The sequence below is a fragment of the Ictidomys tridecemlineatus genome, chromosome 12 (genome assembly GCF_052094955.1).
Source record: "Ictidomys tridecemlineatus isolate mIctTri1 chromosome 12, mIctTri1.hap1, whole genome shotgun sequence".
NCBI lineage: Eukaryota > Metazoa > Chordata > Mammalia > Rodentia > Sciuridae > Ictidomys > Ictidomys tridecemlineatus.
In genome coordinates this window covers 1,823,356-1,850,644 of record NC_135488.1, presented here as the reverse complement: position 1 = coordinate 1,850,644, position 27,289 = coordinate 1,823,356, and the positions used below count along the sequence as shown (strand labels likewise).

The 27,289-nt window shown below is 41.0% G+C and overlaps 1 protein-coding gene across 9 annotated transcripts in view; it reads right to left on the bottom strand.

Moving 5' to 3' along the window:
* Immt (inner membrane mitochondrial protein) overlaps positions 1 to 27,258 on the bottom strand; it is a 43,420-nt gene extending 16,162 nt beyond the window's left edge. For 2 of the 9 annotated variants that reach the window (XM_005338440.4, XM_021735336.3), the window contains exons 1-7: positions 27,082 to 27,248; positions 16,209 to 16,282; positions 14,755 to 14,944; positions 8,191 to 8,302; positions 6,028 to 6,165; positions 5,584 to 5,679; positions 528 to 664 (exon numbers count right to left, since the gene is read on the bottom strand). In XM_005338440.4, the coding sequence (XP_005338497.1) occupies positions 528 to 664; positions 5,584 to 5,679; positions 6,028 to 6,165; positions 8,191 to 8,302; positions 14,755 to 14,944; positions 16,209 to 16,282; positions 27,082 to 27,126 (792 nt within the window). In that variant the 5' untranslated portion in view covers positions 27,127 to 27,248. Of the gene's footprint in view, positions 1 to 527; positions 665 to 5,575; positions 5,680 to 6,027; positions 6,166 to 8,190; positions 8,303 to 14,754; positions 14,945 to 16,208; positions 16,283 to 27,081 lie in introns of those variants that run through there. The other 7 variants (XM_013364315.3, XM_078027931.1, XM_005338441.4 and 4 more) reach the window with 5 other exon arrangements.
* Positions 27,259 to 27,289: the final 31 nt, after the last annotated feature.

Sequence of the window (27,289 nt, the reverse complement as noted above, 5' to 3'; positions counted from 1 at the left end):
AAAATAGGACTGGGCTGGGGCAATGAGTAGAACACCCATGGGTTTAATCCCAACACCAAAAAACAAACAAACAAACAAAAAGAGTATCAGAGCAAATCTGAACTATACCATATTAGTATTATGAGATAAAAATAAAGCACCATACATAAAATTGACTAAAAAATTTAAAGGCTTTTCTTAGGATTTTTTTTTGGGGGGGGGAAGGGGTGGCAGTGGTACTAGGGATTGAACTCAGGGACACTCAGCCACTGAGACACATCCCCAGCCCTATTGTGTGTTTTATTTAGAGACAGGATCTCACTGAGCTACTTTGTGCCTTGCTTTTGCTGAGGCTGACTTTGAACTCGTGATCCTCCTGCCTCAGCCTCCTGAGCTATTGGGATTACAGGTGTGCACCACTGTGCCCAGCTCTCAGCTTGTTTTTTTAAAGACAATTATTCTAGACTGTTTCTGCTCAGCAGAAGAAAGCCAGAACACGAGGAAGAAGCCTGTGTGGTAGATGTCAGACATCTCAGCCTCCGGCTCACCTCGGCATCATCCATGGCTGCCTTCAGGACGCTGGAGTGCGCGTTCACGGCCTGGACGGCAGCGTTCTGGGCTGCAATAGCCTGCAGAGTGACGGAAGCAGTTTGGCTCAGAGCATCTTCTAAGCTCTTGGCTAGAGCTAGAGGAAAAAAGAATAGTTAAAAACAAGTCCTTCCCCCTACTGACCTTAAACACTCCTTCTTTCCTACAAAGTCTCCATTGTACTCCCCAAAACATCCTTCTTTCCTACAAAGTCTCCATTGCACTCCCCAAAACATGTAAAACAAAATGAAATCACAAGGGACCCAAACTGTAGGTTCAAAGTTCACTTTAAAAGTATGGTAAACTAGTCTTGCTGGTATAATCCCAGCTACTTGGCAGATTGAAGCAGGAAAATCGCAAGTTTGAGGTCAACCAGAGCAATTCAGCGAGACACTGTCTCAAAATAAAAAAATGACAAGGGTTGGGATGTAGCTTAGAGGAGTAGCACCCCGGAGTTCAATCCCCAGTACCAATAAAAAAGTACAGTAAAATGTCGATAATAATGTAATCTGGATGATGGATCTATCAGATTTATTACCTTATTTCTACTTTTATGAACATGTGAGATTTTTCAAATAAAAACTAGGGATTTTAAAGGAAACAATTGCTTAAACAAGGCTAACACATTTCAAATGGAAAAAACAAGGAAAGAATACATTTATAAAGGCTATAAACATCACCACCAGCTTTCCTCATTTTAAATAACAATTGTACAGACTGACTGAGAAAAAGAGGTGCCTATTTTCAATCCCTTAGCAAGAAGGAAAACCCAAGAGAAAAAAATCGTGTATTACCAAGATTCAAGATGAAATAAATGGGGGAAAAATGTGTGTGTGTGCGCAAAAAACATAAAAAACATTAAAAAAAGCATAAAAAAACAACAAAAAAAGGAAAGGGAGCTTGCAATGGAAAGTGATTTTAGGCAAAAGGGCACAAGAAAGAGCAGACATCAATACTGGAGGGGTTGCCACCTACATAAGATCACATCTGTATATGCTGCCTCAAAATACCTCCAAAGAAACTTCAAGACTTATACTCCAAAAGTAAAGGGATGATTTTATACTAAATTGGAAACAGCTATTTAAAGAAAGAAGGCCATGAGAATACCAATTTAATAATAACTGCTTTCAGAGATGACCCAAAACTACAGAAACACCGGGCAGATGATATAAAGACAAATGGTGAGCATGTGCACGAGCAGCCGAGCTGGAGATGAGGGGCAAGTCTGCGGAGCACAGGGCACGTCTGTAACACAGGTGAAAGGAGGGGGCTGCAATGGGGCAGGCAGGGAGCAGGGGGAGCAAGTAGGGGCAAGGGGCACGCTGGCCTCCAGGGTGGATGTCCAGGCACAGCAGCAGGCCGCTACCTCACAGAGGCACATGTCACCACGACCTCCACCACCTGTTCACCACTCTCTGCTCCATGGTGAGAATCACACACCCCCAAGAGTAAGGTCGGGGAGGAGACCGAGGGTCAAAACCTGACATTCCCACTTTGCTCAGAAAATGAAAGGCAGGAGAAGCTGAACGAAAAAATAAAATAATAAAGGAGAAGATAAGGCAGAAGACATCGAATCTCAAATTTATAACTTAATTCAAGATGCCCATGTGATAAAGGGAGAAAACTGAACAGTGAAGAAACAAATTTAAAAATATTCAACGAAGTGGGGAAAAACATACTGAAATATTTCACTTATTGAAAAGTAATTTATTTAACATCCTTAACTATCTGTAACATGGCCAAGATCTCAAAAGAATGCAAAAGAAACAAAAACTAAACTTCAAATTTGAGCCAAAGTGATGCCCTCTACCCATGCTCACTCTTCCCTTTCCTAACATGGGGGCTCCCCAGAGCCACGAAGAACTAACCTAAGAGTAGGGAAACAGGCAGAAGGCAAATAACAGGGACACTCTCTGGAGAAACAAAGAAATCACAACAGCTGCCATCTCAATTCTAAAAACTTTCTAAAAACTCTTGAAAAATAACATAAAATTAAAACTTAAAAAGGCACATGTTTGTGAGCTGAAAACCAGAAATGTGCACAATGCCCCATATCTCACCAGTGACAGACATGAGGACTAACATGTCTGCAGAGGCACACACTTGCAATCAATCCCAGGGACTCGGGAGGCTAAGGCAGGAGGATCACAAGTTTGAAGTTATCCTTGGCAATTTACCAAAATCTCTCAAAATTTAAGGAACAATGAAGAGAGAACATTCAAGAAAGAAACTAAAGAAGATCTTAAAAGATTGAAAGACCTCTCATGTTCTTGGATAAGCAGAATTCATATTGTCAGAGTGGCTATACCACCTGTAAAAGAGTAATCAGATTCAGTGGAATCCCCCCATTAAAATACCAAATGTTCTTCACAGAAATAGAAAACAAAACAAAAAACCTAAAACTCATTTGGAAGAATAGAAGACTCAGAACAGCCAAAGGAATACAAGCAAGAAGAGCAACACTGAAGGCATCACAATACCTGATTTCAAAGTACACGACACAGCTACAGTAAAAAACACAGCATGGTACTGGCACCAATACAGACAGGAAGATCAATGGAATAAAGAGACAGACACAACCCACAACTTTAAGCCATGTGAACCTTGACAAAGGATCAAACACATATATTGGAGAAAAGATAGACTTTTAAACAAATGTGCTAGAGAAATCAGATATCATATGTAGAAGCACAAAACTACATTCCTACTTCTCATCCAGCACAGAAATCAAATCAAAGTGGATCAAACACTATAGTGGATTTAGACCAGAAACTTTGCAACTACCAGAAGAAAACATATGGCCAACAGTCCAATATACTGGCACTGGTACCAACTTCTTTACCAAGACCCCCAAAGATCAAGAAATGAAACCAAGAATCAATCAGTGGGACAGCATCAGATTAAAAAGCTTCTGCACAGCAAAGGAAACAAAAGCATGAAAGAAAACCTATAGAATGGGAAAAAATCTTTGCCAGCTACTCCTCCAACAGGGGACTGATTAACATTCAGAATATAAAAAGAACTCAAAAAACTTAACACCAAAAAAAGGCAATAAAGAAATGGACAAAATAATTAAAAAGACATTTCTTAAAAGAAGAAATACAAATGTCTAACAAACAAAAAAGAACTGTTCAACATCTCTAGCAATCAGGGAAATGCAAATCAAATCTCACTCCAGTTAGAATGGCAATCATCAAAAATACAAATAGGGGCTGGGGATGTGGCTCAAGCGGTAGTGCGCTCGCCTGGCATGCGTGCGGCCCGGGTTCGATCCTCAGCACCACATAGAAACAAAGATGTTGTGTCCACCGATAACTAAAAAAATAAATAAATATTAAAAATTCTCTCTCTCTCTTTAAAAAAAAAAAAAAAAGAATACAAATAATTATAAATGCCAGCAAGGATGTGTAGAAAAAGTCACTTATACATTACTGGTAGGACAACCACTTTGGAAAGCAGTATGGAGATTCCTCAAAAGAAACAGGAATGGAACCACCATATGACCAAGCTATCCTGATTTTAGTTCTTCTGGATAAATACCTGGATACTCTAGTGACAGTCACATGGATGTTTTTAGCAGTGCAATTAACAACAGCAAAAGAAACCAACCCAGGTGCCCATGAACAGATGATAAAGAAAATGTGGTATATATACACAAAGGAATTTTACTCAATCTCAAAGAATGGAATCACGGCATTTGCTGGTAAGTGGATGAAACTGAAGAACATCATGCTGAGTGAAATAAGCCAGACTCAAAGTCAACAGTTGAATTCATTTTCTCTCATATGCGGAAGCTAGAGCAAAATAAGGGGAAAACAGGCAGTGAGGCAGATCCCAAGCAATAGAGGGAAGGTAAGTGGGGCAGAAGGAAACTGAGGAGGTCATGCTCTGTGCACGTCTGTGTGAATGTGCCACAGGGAATTCCACCTTTATGTGTCTCTGTAAAGCACCAAGTAAAAAAACCCCAAAACAACAATAAGTAGAAGGAGTAAGGAAGTAGAAGGAAGACCAGGAGAACAGAGAAAGGGGAGCAGGGGGACGGAAATGAGAGAGGAGATAGTGCTAGGACTGGGGCTGGGGCTCAGGGGCAGAGCACTTGCCTCACACATGTGAGGCACAGGGTTCTACTATCCTCAACACCACATAAAAATAAACATGTACTGTGTCCATCTACAACTTAAAAAAAAAAAAAGTAGTAGTACTAGGGACTTAAGTGGAGCAAATTAAATTCCATGCATCTATGATGTCAAAATGAACCCCACTATGATGCACTAACAAAAATGTTAAAAAAAGATCAATGGTAAGCTGATATTTACCCTTGTGGTTATGACAGTCTATTAAAATAACTTATCCTCCTGTGAAAAACAGCTGGGAATGTAGCTCAGGGATAGAGCACCCCTGAGTTCAATTCTCAGTATCCTCCTCCCCACACACAGGAAGAACAGGGTTAACAGTGAGAGTCCAGAGACTGGGTGACAAATAAATTTACAAGTTTAACATGCTAAAACATGAACAAGCAACTTGTATTCCCCAGAGTATAAAGAATACAAAGAGTATAGAGAATCCTCACGATTGGATATGGAGGCACAGGCCTGTAATCCCTGCTGCCCAGGAGACTGAAGCAGGGGGATCCCAAGTTCTAAGACAGCCTGGGCAACTTAGTGAGACCTAACTCAAAATAAATAAAAAGGGCTGGAGATGCATCTCAGTGGTGAAGTGCCCCTGGGTTTAATGCTCGAACTCAGTGGAGGGGAAAAAAGGATCTTCAGCACTAACAATCATAAAACAAATGGAGAAAGCGCATGTATTATTTGGAGTGTTTGTCAATAGCCCACAGCCCTTATTGCCTGGGTAGAAGCAGTTTAGATGAAGAACACAAGTGGTGAAGAGATGGTGGTGGAGAGCAATGACACTAAGGAGACAAACAGCACCACACTGTGAGTGACGACGAGCCTGTGCTGCTGGTGTGCGGCAGCAGGCAGGTGACCCGAGGTCCGAGGCTGCCGCTCTACATACACGCAATCTCAACTTGCTCGTGCTTTTCCTGCTGCGCCAGGCGAGCTGCGACTTCTTCAGGTGGCCGCTCCCTTACAGGGGATGAGGGTGCTTCCTCTTGCAGCAGAAGTAAATAAGAGGAGGTTAAGTTTCAGACAGAATTACACACAAGAGCTAACAGGGCATAACCACTTAGATCAGCCCGGGGCATTCTGTGGCTAAGAATTCCAAAACCATGTCATCATCTCAGCAATTCCAAGATGAAGAAACAAGACTCCACCGCTGACTTCTTTATTTTCAAAGATTTATTCAGACTTACAAACTCTGAAAATGTCCTAAGCAAGTCAGCAAACTTAAAAGCAATATAAATGTATGTTTTACATAGTGTCTATGTGCTGCCTAGGCATTAAGTGGTTCAGATGAGCATACCATCTACGATACAAGAAATGTAAATAATTAAACTACCTGAGATTACAGGTGTGGGTTTTCCTCCACCAATTTCAGGGCGATCAGTTTTTACAGATTCCTCATGCTGAACCGCAGGGGCTGGGACGGAAAGTGTGTCACCTGCTGCAGAAATAATTTGAGCTGCCTCTGTAGGTGCTATAAATATATATTATTCAAGGTATTATAGAAATCCACTACCACGGACTGGGGATATAGCTCAGTTGGTAAAGTGCTTGCCTTGCATGCCCACTGCTCTGTTCAATCCCCAGCACCACCAAAAAAAAAAAAAAGAAAAAGAAAAAGAAATCTCCTACCATTACTGCCCACTTCACATCTGGCTTCTTAAAAACACAAATGCATCTACATGTTTGTGTGTGAGTAACACACAAACAGGGCACAGTCCACTGCATGCATAACACACACAATTGAGAAAGGATGGGAAAACACGAAAGACAGAAGTCTTGTAGGCATCTATCTGCATTTTTACCCTCCTCAATCTGACACAAGACTTCTAGTAACAATGTAAGCCCTGAATACACAGTAAGTGTGCAGGAGACCTATGTACTGTGGAGAAGAGTAGCACATGAAAAGAAAGCCTGCAATGAAAAGGCACAGGAGAGCAATGAACCAAAAGCTATTTTAAATTGCTCTGAAGAGTGGCAGAGATAAAAGAGGAGGTATGAGCAGGAACAAGATGACAGTTTTAAAACAAAGAAGAAAATGTCACAATTGACAGTAGGTTTGGAAAGAAAAGAAATTAGTCCAAGAAAAAAAAAATCACATCAGAAATGATATTTTTAAAAAGGAAGGCTAAGAAATCAAGGGCCTGCAAATTTATAAACAAAGAGAAAAATATCATTCTAGAAATGAAATGAGAAAAAGCAATAAAATACGACACAAATTGTTTTTTAGAAACCTGAAGGCTCCACTTGAGAGACATTACCTGGTCCCCATGCTTCTGCTTTGGGCCCCTCATCTGCTCCAACAACAGTAAGCCCCTGTTCCAAGTCAGGTGTCACTCCCCGGCTGGGCACCCTCCAGCACCCCCACCCCACTTGGCATGTGAAGCAAACTGTGTGGGATGGCCCCAGGCTGCCACACGGGCCTGCTGCTCTCCCTCCCACTCCACCCAGCTTCAGCAGCTCCTGGCACTAAGGAGCCTACTCCTGGGATGTGTTTCCCCACCAGCCTCCCTTCTCTCCTTCTAACCTCTGCTCATGGACATCTCCCAGGTCAGGTTTCCTCACCCATTCCATTTAAAATGGCAACACTCTCTCCCAGCATCCTGACACCCTATATATTCTGCCTGTTTCATTTCACATGATCTCCCTCCCTCACCCCACCAAGAGTATCAGCAGAGATTCTGAGCTGTTTTGTTCACTGCTATGTCCCTACTACCTAGAAGAACGTCTGACATGCAACAGATTCTCAGTGAATACTTGTGAATGGAGTCGGCTGATTAGTCATGGACAGGACTAACCAAACAGAAACAAGGAGTTGAGGAGTGTACTGAACAGAGCTATCAGCCAGGTACTATAAATTAGGACAGGATTACTGGTAAACCCCAAAAGCAAGCGGTACTGCAGGGATTATACAAACACTTTCACTCCAGGCGCACTGGCACCTGCCTTTAATCCCAGTGGCTTGGGAGGCTGAAGCAGGAGGATTCCAAGTTCAAAGCCAGCCTCAGCAACTTAGCAAGGTCCTAAGCAATTTAGTGAGTCCTTGTTCAAAATAAAAAATAAAAAGGGCTGGGACATGGCTCAATGGTTGACTGCCCCTAGGTTCAATACCCTATATCAAAAACAAAAACAAACACATCATTAAGAAAGAAGACAGGATTTAAACTTATGAAGAAGCAGGGGGGGAAAAGGTGGGAAAAAGAGAATAAATCTTAAAATGCAAATGGGGGAGAGAAAAACAGAGGGAAGAGGGAAAAGCAAAAATAAAATCACTGTAGACAAGACAATTAGTGCTCAATAACTATTCACAGTAACACCCAATTCTGTGCTCCACGCAACCCCTAAGATAAGCAATGGTTCAGGTGAGACTCCTCCTTTTCAGGATGTGAGCTGGGTCCCTGAGCCCTTATAGGCAGGGCCCTCCCGCTGACTCTGGGTCTAAATGCACTGAAATGACCCATGGCCTATGGTCTCAGAGGAATGGTTCTAACACGTGTACCTGTTGTCGAGGCTGGAGTATCTCCCTTCTGCTTTTGGAGCTGTGACGAAGGCTGTTTGGATTCTTTCATTACCTCTGACACACTAGAGATTTTTAGTGGACCGGATTGAATCTTGGAAATGAAAACATTAAACATTTAAGATGTAATCCTGTTGTTAAAAATGGTAGCATAGAGTAATATTTAAAGTCAAATCTTTCAGGCTTTTAAAATAAAGTTATCAACATTTGCAACTTATGTTTTGTTAACCAAACTGAGAGAAGCCATATCCCTTGCCCACATTTCAGCAGCACCAAAGGCTTCTTTTCAGACAGCTGAAGGGTCCACTTGGCCTCCCTTCCACATGCCACTGTTTTCACAAGCACGACACCAAGGTATTTCCACTCCTTCCCGAATCACATCACGGTGTCTTCTGCACAAAGCTCAGAAGTAGATGACTGGTTAGAGGCATGGAGTCAAAATGAAAGCCAGCTGTTTCTTTGTTCTCCAGGATTCCTGTGACTACACACTAAGTTACATGACTAATTCGCAAGCAAGACCTGCTCTCCTCTCTCCCAGTTACTGCCCACCTTCAATGTAAGGCACTATTCATCAAGAGGACTGTAGGTGACTTGCTGGAGAACACTGCTGAGTGAGGAATGCTTACGCTGACCACCTATGCTGTCCCTACTTTTTCCCAGGACTTGGCAGTGGGTCTTGTGAATCCCTAAGATGACTGCTGAACAGAAAGGGTTCTGAAATATACCACTAGAAATATGTCCATTTTCTCAACTAGAAATACAATCATTTTCTTTTTATTAAAATGTTATTTTTGCCCCAACACTGCAAAGAAAAAAGTTACTTTTGAAATCAGGAAACACGCACTCACTGTAACAGGCAAACTAATGTCAACATGCACGAGTGGTTGTTCCGTGCCTCGCCAGCTGGTCCCCTTCCCTCCCCCACGTCTCTGCCATGAGGTGAGCCACTCTGCCATCACACACTCCTTCACCTCAGGCTCAGAAGCAACACACCCAACTGGTCATGGACTGGAACCTCCAAAACCAGTCTAGCTGACCTCACAGTGAAGACATCAGGACCTGGAGAGTCCTATGGCAATTCCTTCCCTCGCCAGAGATGGCGTCTCTCCATGGGCCTCTTTTCTGGCAGTTCTCTCTAGTGTTCCACCCTCTAAGCTGCAGTCACCCTGACCTCCCTAGACACAGCTCTACCTGCTCCACCCTGTAGACTCCCAGGTTTTGCTTGGGATTATCCTCCTATGCTACAGTCTGGAAAAACCCCCGCAAGCACCAAGAGCAGGCGGTCCTAGGGATCACCTCCAATTCCCCTCTAGCACAACTATTCTATTGGTGGACAGAGTCTGAAAATTTGTTTTACACAAAACACAAAAGTGCTTTATGCCGGGTGCAGTGGTCATGCCTGTGATCCCAGCAGCTCAGGAGGCTAAGGCAGGAGGATCACGAGTTCAAAGCCAGCCTCAGCAATTTAGCAAGGCCCCAAACAACTTAGCAAGACCCTGTCTCTAAATAAAGCTTATAAAACGGCTGTAGATGTACCCCCACCAAAATAAAGTGCTTTACATGTTATAATTAGTTTATTTGTATTTTGTCCAGTTTTATAGATTTTTCAAGCAGCAAAGTTAAATCAGGTCCCTTTGATCCATCTTGATTAGATACAGAAGTTCCATGAGAGGGTTTTTTTTTTTTTGTACCAGAGATTGAACTCAGGGACACTCAACCACCCACATCCCCAGCCCACATCCCCAGCCCTATTTTGTATTTTATTTAGAGACAGGGTCTCACTGAGTTGCTTAGTAACTAGTTTTTGCTGAGGCTGGCTTTGAACTCGCAATACTCCTGCCTCAGCCTCCTATGCTGCTGGGATTACAGGCCTGTGCCACCATGCCCAGCTCCCACTATAGGTTTTTAAAAATGGAAATGATAATGATTTTTTAATATAAATGTTAACTGTATTTTATAATAACATTTTTTAAATGATGTGCTACTGAATGCAACCTGTGCCAGTTAAAATGTAAGAAAATTAAACATTTTGTCACCATTCAAAAATAGTTTGTGAGAATAAATGGCAAGATTGAAAACAAGTTATGATATAATGCTAAATTTTGAAAAACATTATGTTTAAATAAGTAAAAAACTGTTCATAAAACTTTATGTTTAGAAAAATAAAGAGTAGCAGACACAACACTATATGCACTACAGAGTAAAATAACAGGTAATCATATTTCTTGCAGATTTTCTGTATTTTTCAGCTTTTTGTTAGGTATTATTTTTATTATAAGAAAATAATGTTATTGGGGCTGAGGTTGTGGCTCAGTGGTAGAGCACTCGCCTAGCACATGCAAGGCTCTGGGTTCAATCCTCAGCACCACATAAAAATCAATAAATAAAATAAAAAAAAAAAGAAAGAAAGAAAATAATGTTTTTAAAAAAAAGTCTCAAAGGGCACTGGGTTAAAGTTTCAGAAATTCAGCAACAGACTCTGGGCCAAAAGTATGCATTTCATAATCACAGATAGTAGTTAAAATTCTGAATTTAGGCAACTGTAGGTTTAAATGTTTTAATTTTTATGACTTTGTCAAATTTTAAATTTAGCTTTCTAAATGCATCAACAACTCTATGAAAACCATATTAAGCAAATGCCATATTTGCCAAGTAACAAAGCAAAATTATGTGTGTGTATAATATGTAACTACATACAATTCTTCCCTTAAACTAAAATATGGTTATATTATAAAAATTAACACGTAATCTGATTTTTTTTCCCACTCAACAATTTATCACGAACATTCTCTTCCAAGTCAAGAATCGTTTGGTTGCATACTATCTTCAAGTAAGGGTATCCCCAATTTAGCCAACTAGTTTACTTACAGACATTCAATTATTTCCTGTTTTGTTTTAGCTCTAAAACATCACAGCAATGAACGTCCTTGTCCGCATACCTGAAGAGCAGCCACTGCTGAGGGCTTGTTTGACTGACTGACTGACTGACTGACTACCTTGTGATGCTGGGGATCCAACCCCAGGCCTCATGCATTGCTTCTATACCACAGTCCAGCTGTTACTCTTTTCCCCACACCCCACCCCCCCGCACTAGTATAGAACCCAGGGGTGCTCTACCACTGACCTACATCCCAACATTTTTATTTTTTATTTCTATTTTTTAAAATATTTTTTTTAGTTGTAGATGGATACAACATCTTTATTTATTTATTTCTAGGTGGTGTGGAGGATTAAACCCAGTACCTCACATGTGCAAAGCAGGTGCTACCCCTGAGCTACAGCCCCAGCCCTTTATTTTATATTTTGAGACAAGGTCTTTCTAAGTGGCTCAGGCTGACCTCAAACTTGCAATCCTCTGGCCTCAGCCTCCTGAGCAGCTGATTAGAGATGGGTGCCACTGTGTCTGACTCCTCATTTCTAGTCCTATGCCAAATCCTGTTTCATTCAAGCAGCACTATAACAAAATCAACATTTGGAAAAGTGTCCTCTGACCCTCCCTACCCCAACACTTTTTCAGAATGTTCCTGGCTAGTCTTAAACATCATTACTTTGTCCATATGAACTTTAACAAAATTTCTTTCTTATTTATTTATTTTTGGCAGTACTGGGGATCAAACTAAAATCATCTCATCTACTTCCTTACCAATTAGGAAAATCCATTAGAATTCTTACTAGAGCTGTGATAGTGATTATATGTGTGTGTACATGATAAAAGGACTTCTCTCAAATATATTCATATTTAAGAAAAATTTGAATGAAATAGATATGAGAAATGACATTTTTGAATATTAAGTTCCACCAAAGGGGCTGGGGCTGTAGCTCAGTGGTTGAGCATTTGCCTCACAGGTGTGAGGCCCTGGGTTCCAACCTCAGCACTACATAAAAATAAATAAATAAATAGATAGATATTAAAAAAAAAAAAGTTTCACCAAAGAACATAACATGTATTCATTTAGATAAGTCCTATTCCACGTCTCCCAAAGATTCTGTTTTAGTAAATAATCATGCTATTACTATAAGGGTTAACATGAAAATGCATATGAAATGCATAGTTTTTGAAAGCAACAAGTTGGTAAGAATGCACAATAGTAGAATAAATGTTTTAAAAATAAAAACACTAATACCATGAAAATTCAGCTGAAGAGCAGATGCACATAGGCCCATGTAGTGAAGGGCAGAGGCAAAGAAGTGAAGCCCCTGGGTAGAAGACGCCCTCAGGAAAGGGCGCAAATTCAAGGGACTTCTGTTTGCTTCTCTGCTGTAACCAGGGCTCTTAGAACAGGACCTGGAACTAACTGCCACTTTACTAACACGGAGGTGTGGAAAATACAAGGCCTTTTTGTAAGGCCAACTGGAATAAAGCTGAGGGTTTACACGAGAACCATTCAGACCTAGACTGCCAAGGTACCACATGGCAGCCCACGCACAAACAAAGACCACTGACCCTGCAACAAAGGGCCCCAACGGCTGCAACGGCCTCTAAGGGCACTCTATCTTTCAGTCTGTGGTTAAAGAATAGAAAATGTGTGAACACTCCTAATAAGTGGCATCATGAATGTGATAATGCTGATTTTACAAGGCTCTCTGGCACTGACATGAGAACGGCCTAGATTGTTTCAGGAGGAGAATCTAGGAGTGGAGACTGGGAGGAAGATGGGAAAGACTGTGGAGAGAGAAACAGGTCTAGCTCAGAAGATAATTGGATATAAAATGACAAAGGCCAGAATAGGGTGAGGACAGTGGTGACAAAAGAAAAGGAATATAAACAAGATAGGAGACTAGGAGAACAAGGATAATGATGAAGAGAATTCTACACCAGCAACCTGACAGCCTGGGACTACCCTCAATTCAAAAAGCCAATCAGAGGACTGGGAGTGGAGCGCAGTGATGCTCAAGGCCTGAAGCTAATCCTCAAGATCACCAAAAAAAAAGCAAACCATGAGAAATGTGATTTTTGAGGTGGTGCAGTGTAGCCATGCTCAGCTATCCAAGTGGCAATACTCTGTGAGATACCTAAGCAGAATGGCAGGATCCCACAGTCATCTAGAGAGAGGGCATTCATCTTCAAAGAAGGACACCTGAAGTCCTGCTGAGCAAACAGATCCCACTGCTATCCACTGTTCAGTCTGACCCCAGAATTGTGTGTCCCCAGAACTGCTCCCAGTCATTTCTCTGGGGTGCTATAGCTTAAAATAGACCCAGGATTTTAGATCAAATCCACAGGATTCTGCTATTTGCAGCTGTGCAACTGTCTCCCTCTGCCACAGATATTTTAAAGTTCCAATGAAAGAATAAATGATGTGGGCTGGGGATGTGGCTCAAGCGGTAGTGCGCTCGCCTGGCATGCGTGCGGCCTGGGTTCGATCCTCAGCACCACATACCAACAAAGATGTTGTGTCCGCCGAGAACTGAAAAATAAATATTAAAAATTCTCTCTCTCTCTCTCTCTCTCTCTCCTCTCTCACTCTCTCTTTAAAAAAAAAAAAAAAAGAATAAATGATGCAAAAGACTAGCAAGGAATACTTGAAAAAGTGGAGTTGGGGTGGGAGTGGGGAGGAAATCTGAGAATATCTATATTTCCAAATATTTTCTGTGTTACAGGCTTTGTCAAGACCATGTGAGATTCTGGAGAAAAGAAGACCACACAGTTCCTAAGGAAGAACTGATAAGCCACATCCAGCCTCACAGCATAAAAAAATGCCTAGTACCAAAGCCACAAATCCATGCTCGTGTGTGTGTGTGTGTGTGTGTGTGTGTGTGTGTGTGTGTGTGTTTAAAGAAGAAACTGTGTTTCAGTGAAGAAATATTTAAGATGATTTTTTTAAAAAGTTAAGCCTCACCAGGTGTGATGGTGCACACATATAATCCCAGCAGCTCTGGAGGCTAAGGCAGGAGGATAGAAAGTTCAAAGCCAGCCTCAGCAAAAGGGAGGTACTAAGCAACTCAATGAGACCCTGTCTCTAAATAAAATACAAAATAGGGCTGGGGATGTGGCTCAGTGGGTGAGTGCCCCTGAGTTTAATTTACCCCCTACCCCCTGCCAAAATATTAAGCATGGTGGGGTTGGGGGAATGGAACTCTATAGAACATGGAAAATATTCCTGTCAACCAACCAGCGTATAGCTGAAAATTCTGTGACTCTGTTTTAGAGTCTGAGAAGAGCCCCTGCTGCCCACACCAGGGGGTTCGGTATCATGGCCAATGTCCACTATATTTTTAGTATTCCAAGTAAGAGCCTGAGAGTTGCTCGGATACAGGCTGCCCTCAACCACACTGTACCCAGTTACCTCTGCTATGCACACCTCCTCCAGTCACCCATGTAGAATGCATAGTGATCATCCTTGTGGCACACATTCAGAGTATCTGTGAAACTCCCAAAGACTAGAATTCACCTGTGCAGATTACTACCAGCTCAGTCTGAAGAGAACTAGCATGCACCTGGCAAGCTGCACTGAATTAGACATGTGTACTATTTTCAAGATGAAAACAGCTTGCTTTATAAAACTATTCCATAGGATACAATGAAATAATGTTTAAAACTCTTACCGGCTTCTTTGGCAATGGAACATTATAAGGTGCAGAACCAAGAACCATCTCAAAGAGTCTGTCTGAGTAAGGAATGGTTTTCTCTACACTTTCTCGGAAGTGGGAGTCCCACTTGGCATATAAGATGGTACCTCCAATACCACCACCAACAAACAGCAGACCCGCTCCAACGATCCTGCCTGCAGTCAACCTGGGTGGAAGGAATGGAAGCACATACACGTATTATTTCCTAGCTCTCTTGCATCTACTTGCCTCAAGGAAGGAGTCTCAAAGACCTCTGATCTCTGCTTCTCTACCCCCATTCACCATCACAGCCAAACATCACCTTTACCTGATTTTTTTTTTTTTTTTTTAAATCCTGGGGATAGAACCTAAGGATGTTTTACCACTGAACTACATCCCCAATCCTTTTTATTTTTACTTTGAAACAGAGTTTCGCTACATACCTGAGACTAGTCTCAAACTTGATTGTCTTGCCTCAGCCTTCCCAGTTGCTGGAATTACAGGCATGTGCCACCATACCCAGCTTCCTGATTTATTTATAACATGTTTGCAATAGAATAACATTTATTTATTGGTAACAAAAAACAATAATATCTAGGACAGAAGGAATGAAGCGATCTGTCTTTAACACTTAAAACCCAAGATGTTCACATTATTTCCTTTGGCTCCCCTAAAAAGAACTATTAATAATGTTTAAAGCTCCTGTTCCTTGATTAAGCACTTGTATAAATACAATAAAGTAAACCCTTTACAAACATAAGATGAAAAAATATCAAACAGAATTAACAAACTTTTCTTATGTTATAACATGCTGCTTTCAGGATGGGAACCTACTGCTATAGCATGGAAGACCACCCTGGGAGGGCGGGGTGGTGTGGGAGGTCTGCCTCAATGCCTTCCAACTACCACTATCCAAAAGGAACAGCATTAGCAAAGTTTCACCTACAATAAATAATGCTCCAGAAGGCATTCCAAAAATACTATAGCCAAGTTTCAGTGTACGTACAGTAGTCTCCTTTATTCAGGGGAAACACATTTCAAAACCAGCAGAAGATACCTGAAGTTGCAAACAGTAATGAATTTACATACGCTATTTTTTCTAAACATATATATCCATGATAAAGCTTAACTTATCAACTAGGCACAGTTAAGAGAATAATAATAACTAATTAAAAAAAATAGAAGAATTCTAACAATATACTATAAAGGAGGTTATGTGAATATGGTCTCTTTCTCTCCGAGTATGATTCTACTGAGCTCAACCTTCTTGTTGTAATCATGTGAGATGTTATCTCAATTGACCACAGTTAACTGAAACCATGGGTAAGGGGAAAGACTTCATTCCTTAATAAAAGGTTTTAAGTAGTGATTCCTATATTCAAAGAAAACACATATATACACCACTCAGTTGCATACAGTAAAAAGCTAGTTTTCAAGGAGGCACTGCATACCCAGAACTGCTGGAAGTTGAGTATCTTCGGCATGGTCGCAATGGACGGAGGACAAGCTTCCCACAGAGACAAGTCTAGAAGAGAAAACACCACAGTTTCATTACTAATATCTTCACTGAACAAAATATTATTTTATTTTCAAAAATCAATTTTCTGCTAGGCACAGTGTGGTACATGCCTATAATCCCAGCAACTTGGGATCCTGAGGTAGGAGGATCACAAATCCAAGTTTAGCCTCAGCAACTTAGCAAGATCCTGACTCAAAATGAAAAATAAAAAGGTCTGGGGATGTAGCTCAGTAGTAGAGGGCCCCTGGGTTCAATTCCCCAGTACCACAAAAAAGGGGGGGAAAATCAATTTGCAATGAAAAACATTTCCAGATTTTTTAAAAATATATTTTCAGATGTTGATGGAGCTTTTTTACTTATATATGGTGCTGAGAATCGAACCCAGTGCCTCACACATGAGGTGTGAGCACTCTTCCACTGAACCACAACCCCAGCCCTCCTGATTTGTTTTAATCAAAGTAAAAACATAAACCCAAGTCAAAGTAAAACACAAACCCAGGGATGGGGTTGTAGCTCAGTGATGGAGTGCTTGCCTCACATGTGTGAGGCACTAGGTTTGATCCTCGGCTACACATAAAAATAAATAAATAAAATGAAGGTACTGTGCCCATCTATAACTAAAAATAAAGTATTTAAAAAAAAAAACCCAAGTGTTTCTTAACAATCTGTGGATCCCTACAATCTGTAAATTCCTTATGAATTAGCATCCAAATACTATTTGGGGAAGGTGTTGATAAACTATTCACATATATCAATTTGAAATTTCAAACTAATTGCATTGATATTATTTTTTTTAAAAATGTTTGTTTTTGGTTTTTTTTGGGTGCCGGGGACTGAATCCAGGGGCTCACGTAGGCTGAGCAAACACTCTACCACCAAGCTACACCCTCCACCCTAAAATATTTTTTTTAATACCATGTGGAAAGATCAAATTGCAACAAGTCAGGAGGGAAATGCTTTCTCTAGGTTCCTTAATAAAATTGTGTCTAAGAGGTGGGCTTGAATGCATGCACCAGTCCTATCTTCTTGGGGGTGGGGAGTGAGGCAAGAGGATTATATTCAATTAAAATCTGCTTGAGCCCACCAGTTAGAGACCATCCTGAACAACAGAAAAGGCCCCATCAGTTAAAATATTAAAAGAAGAAAAAAAGAAATTATACCTAAGGAATACCAGAAAAACACATTTCCCTTTCAAAGTATTTTTAGTTATTAGAAAACAGATCACATGATCACAGAACACACATGAAATGATTGAATATAGTTGCAATTTACAACTGCCTAAACATAAACAGCACAAACTTCTACTGTATTAATATATATTGAAACGAACAGATGATTTAAACATAAAGCATATATAATTGGTATTTAAAAGTAATTCTATTATTACCAAAAGTGTGGCATTCAAAACATTTCTGAACTGCTTTTAACAGAAAGGGGTGTTTTCCTTCTATTCTGCAAAGCAGGTAATAGGAACTGAACAGCTCTATCGTCTAAGGCAGTAACTCCACATGTGGCTTAGGAAGGAAACACCAGGAGACCAGTGAAGCTGTTTGATGTAAGGCTGTTTTTTTTAACCTCTGAGTAAAAACAGGCATTGGGGTCAAAAGTTAAGGCGCTGTTGGCAGTGGCTAAGGGGCTACCTGGAATATCAAACAGCAAGCATCCTAAAGGACACCAGACTCCAGGAAAGATGAGCTAAATTCAACACTCAAGTCTGAGAACATCCTAACTTACGAGAACAGTTTGCAGCCTGTTTTAAAATCCATCTTCCACATTCTTTTATCTTGACTGTCTACTTTCCCTTTTATTTGGCTGAAGTTAATAGTTACTAGTATTAAATTAAAATCTGAAATTTCAAATCAAGATTCAAAAGCTTTAAAGGTGACAAATCTCACTTATGCTTCTGTTCCAGTTCCCCTCGGCACAGGCAGCTGATGCTATGGCCTGTTATCCAGAAATACTTCCTGCACATTACCCCTGTGCTCTCCCAGCTTCCCACTTACACAAACAATGCCATGACCTCACAGTCCTGCACGAAGGTTCATTTGAGAAAATTTATGTTAGGTACAGAATAGGCAAAGGCAATCCATGGTAGAAAGAAACACAAGTAGTGGCTTATGCGTGTGGAGATTGAGAGTAACTGGGAAGGGGCCTGGGGAAACTCTTATGAGTGATGCTAATGTTTTACTATCTAAAGGGTTCTACAGCTTTTGGGTTGAATTGTGTCCCCAAAAGATACATGTTCATACAAGTATTTGCATTTATCAAACTTCAGAAAGTGAACATTTAAGATTTCTGCATTCTACTGTTAATTCTACATCAAGAGAAATACAATGCTAAAAATACATTATGGATTTTAGCATAATGTTAAAATATTAAAAGAGGAAAATAAAAAATTATACCTAAGGAATACCAGGTATAATTATGTGTGCATATATACATGTGTGTGTGTGTGTATATATATATATATATATGTACACATACACACACACACATATACACACACACACACACACACACACACACACTCTCTCTCTCTGTGTAATTTTTATTGGGTTACCATCAAGAATTTAAAATTAGCCAAGCACAGTGGAGCCTGCCTGTAAATCCCAGCAGCTCGGGAGGCTGAGGTAGGAGGATGGCGCATCCAAAGCCAAGCTCAGCAATTTAGTGGGGCCCTAAGCAACTCAGGGAGATCCTGTCTCGGAATAAAATATAAAAAGGATACAGTTCAGTAGCTCAGTGGTAGAGCATGTGCCAGGCCCTGGGTTTGATTCTCAGAACCACATAAAAATAAATATATAAGATAAAATTATTATATCCATCCACAACTGGGGGGAAAAAAAGATGCAGTTCAGTGATTAAGTGCCCCTGGGTTCAATCCCCTCACAAAAAAAAAAAAAAAAAAAAAAAAATTAAATGAAACTGGGTGGAATGTAATATAGTCCCAGCTACTCAAGAGGCTGACTGGGAGGATCACTTGAGCCCAGGAGTTTTGAGTTCAGCCTGGGCAATGCAGTCAGATCTCATTTAAAAAAAAAAAAAAAATGTAAGAATTTTTAACAATGTAATAGAGGTTGACAACAATTTTTATTAGTACAAATGTGTTGTGTACATATTATATTTGGTCAACTACAAATAAATTTGTAGTTGACCAAATATAATATGTACACAACATATAAAGTTAATAAATATAATAGTTATCTTTTTATTTAGGTCTATCTTACATCCCTGCTTTCTTTCAGAGATTGAAAAAAGAAACCCTCACATAGGAACTCATGAGCCAAAGAAACTGAGGTGCTCCTATTGGCTACTACCTATTTCTGGCATTTGTCACAGAAGGACAGATGCTCCTCCACTCACAACACAGCGCCTTCCTCACCACTGCAGAAGCCCCTGCTCTAGTCATAGGTCCACCAAGGCCCAGTTCTCTAGTTCCACAATCAGGTCCCCTCTACCCTCCGCCCACTCCTCCAAGGTAGGTGTTCTAGTGGATTCACTGATGTGAATCAACCTTCTGCTAGAGTAGACATTACTGTTCAACCTTCCTCCTTCCCCCAGGGTCAGAAGTACTTTTCAAGGCAAAGTCATCAATCGGAATCAACATCCTGAATATTCAGGGGATATTCCTTCATGCCACATTCTCCCTCGGCTTGTACTCTGCATCTTAAAGTACTTTATATAAGAGGGCTGGGATGGGGCTCAGTGGCAAAGCACATGCCTAGTAGGTGCAAGGCCCTGGGTTCAATCCCCAGCCCCTCCCCACTCACACAAAAGTATTGTATATGACAATTTACACAAACTGCATGACACACAAAAAAAGTGCTTTTCAGTAATAATCCTAAGCTCTGGACACCAACCTTAACAGGGCTTCTACCAGGACCACTCAGAGAGGACAGAAACTCTTCAGAAGAACATTTGCCCACAGAAGTAACTGAGACAGGGATTTTTTCCTCTCTCTATGAAATAAAAAGAATTGTTGGGCAATTCCAGATGCTAGCCAGAAAGAGAAAAGGACCAGGTCCTAGAACTAGTGTCTCTAACTACGTACAGCAAGGTTAGGTAGCCATTGGAAAAGTGTCCAGACATGGGATTTTTACATTGGCAATTTAAAATATACAATCCACTGTTCTTTATTTGATCAAGTTTAACAGGGCAATGACCACCCCCCCCAAAAAAAAAACAGTTGGACTCACTAAACTATTTACCAGACCACCCCTTCCCTGTGTTGCTGTTCCATCCACAGGTCACTTCATTTCAAGTCACATTTTCTGAGATCCCTTTAACAATAACATCGTCTTCCTACTTCAAGTTGTTCAGTCAAAATAATGTTTCTCCAAAGGGGAATGGCCTCTCTTTGAGATCTTGCCTCTTGTCAGTCTGCCCTGAAGCCTCTGCTGGCCCCGCACCGCAGTTACCATGGCTGGGGTCAGCAGCACCAGGAGGCCTAGCACTGCCTTTGAGCTCCTCCATGTCCCATGATGGTGGCCCCCAGTGCCCAGTTCAGGCTGGTGTCCACCTAAATTCTTCTACAACCTTGACTTCCTATTCTGTCCCACTGATCTACCTATTCATAACTAAAAGCAAACTTTTAACAAGTAAATCTTAGAATTAAGTTTATAATCTGGTAAGGTTAGTCCTCTCACAGTATTTTTTTGGAATGTTTGTGGATATTGTTGCTTTTTTAAAGGTTACCTTAAATTGTAACTTTTTTCATAAAACATTGATAAGAAATTTATTTTATGTACCACCATGAAAGAAAAAAAATGGTTTCTATTAAATGACACACCATAAATTATAAAATGAACCCTGATTTAAAAAAATAAAATGTGAAAAAAATTATCTTTTCTGGCCAAAAGAAACCCAAAATGGTGACAAAAGGAGTTTCACTTCTATTTGAAAAAAAAAAAAAAAAGAATAAAAATCACTTTATCATAATATTTTTTTTCCCTTGATACTGAGGACTGAGCCCAGGGGCACTTTACCACTGAGCTATATTCCCCAGCTCTTTTTAATTTTTATTTTGAGTCAGGGACTTACTAAATTGCTGAAGCTGGCCTTAAATTTACACTACTCCTGCCTCAGCCTCCTGAGTTGCTGGGATTACAAGCATGCACAACTGCACCCAGCCTTTACCTACTTTTTATTTTGGTTGTCTTTCTAAGGTTAAGTTGTAGGAGTTCTTTGCCTATTCTGAACACTAGACTCTAATCAGATATATAATTTGAAAATATTTTTTTCTCATTCTTTTTACTCGAGTGTCCCTTGGTGCACAAAATTTAAAATTGTAATGAAACAAAATTTATCTTCTATTTTCTTTTATTGCTTGTGCTTTTGATGTCATATCTAAGAAGTCCTTGCCAAATACAAGGTTGGCTTCCAGAGTACTCTCTTAAGTACTGTTACAGTATCTCTTTATTTGTAAATATTGGCTACTTTTTAGTTCTTGAATTCCTTTTTATTAATAATGATCTAGGATTTAAAAAGAAGAATACTGTTTCAAAGAAATACGCCTGAACATATCAAACTTTGTAATAAGAGTTATAAAGTTATCACTGCTGTTCCTAACCTGCAGAAACATGATTTTAACAAAAAACAAACAAAAAGGAAGAGAAAACATCCAATCCTCTAGTAACGTTCTTGCAGGGTTCCTCTATTCCCTTAGTTCTACCAAATTGAAGTGAACATATGAAAGAAATCACACTGCAACATCACAACCTCAATGTGAAACCTGTAACAACAGACTTCAGAGGAACCCTACCTGCAGGTTCCAGGTTTCCTCCACTGACTCTGCTGGTTGCCATAATTGACTGTTTGGTGTGTCTTGTCATAAGGATTCCTTCCACCAAAACCAAAGGCACCCAGAAGTTAATGGCCTCTTGCACACTTGGTATACAAATTAACACATAATGTAACTTTTACTATGGTTAACTTAAAACATTTTATAAGAATCAGGCATTAGGCTGGGGATGTGGCTCAAGCGGTAGCTCGCTCGCCTGGCATGCATGCGGCCCGGGTTCAATCCTCAGTACCACATACAAAGATGTTGTGTCCGCCAAATACTAAAAAATAAATACTGAAAAAATTCCCTCTCTCTCTCTCTCCCTCCCTCTCTCTTTAAAAAAAATGCATTAAGGCTAAAAAGTACATCCATTAAAAAATTCACTGAGATTGAAACTGAAGCAACATTATCTCTTAATATAAACATACTCTATGTCTAAGAGGAAAACTACTCTTCAGTTATGGCAATGGCAGACTAAACAGCACTGCAGAAGAGCAAATGTGCATCCTAGACTAAGGGAGATGCACTGTGGTTTGCTCTTGACTTACGTGGGTAAACTAACCTGAAACAGAAATATACTTTGGTTAATTCTGAAACATGTCATTTTACAAAACAATCCTAAAAAGCAAAACTAAATTGTGATTTATTAGTTAATTTTAAATTGTTTAGATGGTTTTGAAAAAACAAAAATAAATATGACACTTCTTTGGTCACTGTGCATAACATGAATATTTTATATAATCTCACTCAGGTATACTAAATTATACAAGTTGTATTTCAAAATTGTTTGAAAGCTATTAGTCTAGGAGTATGAAAATGAGGAGTGGTTTAAAGGATTCCAGTATCAGTATGGGCAAACAGGCTGCACCATCTGCAAAACCTTTTCTAGCACATGTGGTCAGCAGCCTACCTCTACTACAGGCAATTTTAATCCTAGACTTCGGAACCTGGTCTCAGTTAAATAGGCGGGCTTAGTTGACCCTGAAGGACAACAACTTCCTCCCTCTTCTTTTAGGTATGCGCAGAAGAGACCAGTGCATGTGAAGGAAGCGATACCACAACTGAGAGTAAAAAGAAAGCGCCAGAACTGAGAAGTAAACTCAGAAAGGATCAAGGTTCTACAGCTCATTTCTGGAAAAGAAAGAGAACAAATAATTTTTCCTGAATACTCCCGTGTAAGGAATTTAAGATTGAGTCCAGACTTGAAGAATAAGGTCGATACCATCTGTGATGGGTTAGTTTGGGGTCAAGTTGGCAGGTGTTTTTAGAAAAGATTTAACATTGAAATTGGTGACCTGGGCTGGGGATGTGGCTCAAGCGGTAGCGCGCTCGCCTGGCATGCGTGCGGCCCGGGTTCGATCCTTAGCACCACATACCAACAAAGATGTTGTGACCGCCGAGAACTAAAAAATAAAACATTAAAAATTCTCTCTCTCTCTCTCTCTCTCTCTCTCTCTCTCTCTCTCTCTCTCTCTCTCTCCCCTCTCTCACTCTCTCTTTAAAAAAAAAAAAAAAAAAAGAAATTGGTGACCTGCGGGCTAAAACTGTACTACTGGCTCTCCTGAGACTAGCCCATAAGCCACACTGAAGGTGTTGGACCTGCCAACCTCCATGACCACATGAACCCACATTATCATACATAAATAAATACACACTCACATAGCCTGTTGGTTCTGTTTCTCTGGAGAGCTTAATACACCATCAGAGGTTCCAAAATCAATGGGAGATTTTAAAGGAGGTAACATTTACTTATGGAGATTAAGAAAAATTCATGAAACACATTTCTTTTTTTACTCAAACGTCAAAAATACTTATTTATTAAGAATCTAGTAGGAGCCAGAGACTATTGTCAGTACTGGAAAAATGGCAGTGAACCATATGGACACAGTCCCTTTGTGGAACTTGCATGTTAAATGTAGCAAACATACAAATACACATTATGATGTCAGGTAGTGCTAAGAGCTACAAAGTAAAACAAAGCAGGGTGAGGGTAAAAACAGTGGTGCAAGGAAAGAGAGCGGTCAGTCTATTTTCTTTGTTAATTTTTATTTTATTTTTTTGCAGTATTGGAGATTGAACCCAGGGACACTCTACCACTGAGATATAGCCCAAGGCCTTTTTTATTTTAAGTCAAAGTCTTGCTAAAATGTCCAAGCTGGCTCCTCCTCCTCAGTCTCCTGAGAGGCCGGGATTACAGCACCATGTCACCACGCTCAGCACTTAAGTCTACCTTATAAGGAAGACTTCTCTGAAGAGAAGCTTATATTTGAGAAAATACCTGCACAATGGGAGTGAGCTACGCAAAGATGCATGGGAAGTTTGGGGGCAGAGAAACACCCATGAAGAGAGGCATGTGCTGGAGACACCAGAGAGTAAGGCAGAGTATAAAAAATGGGATATGAAAAAAAGCCAGGCCATAAAGGGTCTGGCAGGAGAAGTAGAGACTAGATTTCATTCCAAGTGTGATGGGATGTCACTGAAGAGCATGACAGGAACTTTTCTGTTGTTCATTTGTGGAAGTGGGGATTGAATCTAGTGTGCTATCAACTGAGGTAAATCTCCAGTCCTTTTTTTTTTTTTTTCAAATTTTTATTTGTAGACAGGTTCTCATTAAGTTGTCCAGACTGGCTTAGAACTTGCAACCTTCCTATCTCAGTCTCTTCAGTAGCTGGAATTACAGGCCTCTGCCAGCACACCTGGTTATGACATGTTTGCTAAAGCCCTTACAACCACTATATTAAGGACTGACTCTAGTTGGCATGGTGGCACAGGCCTGTAATCCCAGACTCAGGAGGCTAAAGCAGGAGGATGACACGTTCAAGGCCACCCTGGACAACTAAGCAAGACCCTGTCTGGAAACAAAAACAGAAAAGAACAGGGGGAGGTAGCTCAGTGGTAAAGCACTCCACATTAAAAAGAATTATCATGGACTGGGGTTGTGGCTCAGTGGTAAAGCACTTGCTTAGTATGTGTGAGGCCCTGGGTTCAATCCTCAGCACTACATAAAAAATTAATGAATAAAATAAAGCTATTAAAAAAAAAGTTGCCTCATTTAAAAAAGAACTGATCTAGAAGGGAACAGTAAAAGTAAAATCAGAAAGACATTTAAGATGGGGTTTGATGAAGTGGAATAGTATGTATAAACTGATAGCCCGCTCGCCTGGCATGCGTGCGGCCCGGGTTCGATCCTCAGCACCATATACAAACAAAGATATTGTGTTTGCCAAGTACTAAAGAATGAATATTAAAAAATTCTCTCTCTCTCTCTCTCCCTCTTTAAAAAAAAAAAAAGTATATAACTAGTGAAGGAAGAGTGTATTTAAAGGTTCAAAAATGAAGCTGAGGATGTGGATCAATGGTAGAGCACTTACCTTACATGTATGAGGAGCCACTGGATTTGATTTTCAACACCACATATAAATAAATAGATAAAATAGAGGACCACTCACAACTTAAAGAAATATTTAAAAAATAAAAGTTCAAACAAGAAGCTGACTCAGTTAAAAAAAAAAAAAAAGATACAAAGGGTAAGATGGAACCCAAGAGAGTACTTGAGAAGCCAAAGGTACAGCGTTACACAAAGCTACACTATCAAATCTATAAAATGATTGAGGAGCTGGTAAGAATAAACCAAAGAATATTATAAGACAGTGATTTCAACACGGTTAGAAATCTTTGTTGAGACCTAGGAAGTATGTATATTTTACTGTGACGTTTTTTAAAAAGTTGACTTTGAATTGACTGGCAAGGAAAGTTATTGGGGTGGGCCCAGCCTAATCATATAGCCTTTTAAACTAGGTCGAAAGAGCAAAGGCAGGGAAATAGGAGACTTTGAAGTCTGAGAGACAAGCTCCTGGTAGCCTGCAAAAAAGCAAATATGCAGATTACTGAATGGCCTATGGAGGCCTTATGGCAAGAAATTGATGGCAGCCTCTACAAGCTGAGGGCAGTGTCTGACTAGAGGTAACAAGAAAATGGTGTTGTTTTCTTTTTTACTTCCACAACTGCAAGGGACTTAATTTTGCCAACAAACTGCATAAGCTTGGAAAATAATCTCCAACTAAGGACCACAGCATGGCCATAATTCTGATTGCAGCCTGTGTAATTTTGAAAATCCAAATCATTCACAAAAGACTTCCAGGCTAAAAACTGTCAGGCAACCAATGGGTGTTGTTTTAAGGAGCTAAATTTGTGGTACTTGTAGCAATAGAAAATTAATAAGGCCCCACTTCCCTGTGGAAGAGGCTGCTTCTTTTATTTTACCCCAGCAATGAATAGGGAGAGAAGCTAACTAGAAGAGAAAAACAAGGCTTGAAATTTTATGATTTCTAACTCACTAAGGCTAGGGATTTTATTTGATTAGTACAGGAGTCACAATATCCATTTCTTCAATACAACGTTCTGCCAAAATAATAACGATGTTCTGCAAACCTGAGCAATGGAAATAGGTCTCTTATTTTCAATTTTAAGAAGTTACTTTGATAAGTTATGAAAAACTAAAAAGAAAAGAAAGAACAAAACTGAGTGCCAGCCACAGTCGTCCCAGCGCCTGGAGACGCAGAACCCCAGGCTCATCTCAAAATGAGCACAAGGTCATGACTCTGTCCTTCCTCAATCGAGCACCAGGGGTTTCAGCTCCATCTACGACAAGCTGCTCTGCAGAGTAAGAGCAGCCCGAGGTGTTCCTAGCCATCCCGAGTCCCTCCGACCGGTTACAGTCGGGACCCTCGAGCCGCGGGCTCCGGGGAGCGCAGACCCCTCTGCGTTAGTGATGCGGCCGGCCGCCGCGCGGCCTGCCGGGAGCTGTAGTTCTCCACCTGACCTTCACATCGGGACCCGCCGCGCTCAACCGGCGCCGGGCCTGGGGGCTGGCCCTCGTCGTCCCCGTCCCCGCCCCGCAGCGGCGACAGTCCCGGCGTCCTGCGGTCCCGCGCACGCCCCTGCCCGACCCGGCGGCGCCCGGCCCGCTCTCCGCTGCAGCCCGGAATCACTTCCTACGCGCGCTCGGGGAGCCCGCGCTCACCTGGGCGGCGGCGCTCACGCCAGACAGCTGACAGGCCCTCAGCATCCCGACTTAGCGGACGGCGAGGCCGGTGTACGCGGGAGCGGCCGCGGCGGCGCGAGAGAAGCAGTGCGTGCGTGCGTGCGTGCGTGCCCGCGTGCCCGCGACTGCTCTGCCGCCGCGCTGGGCCGCCCGCCCACTGCGCACGCGCGGCCCCGCCCCTCGCCCT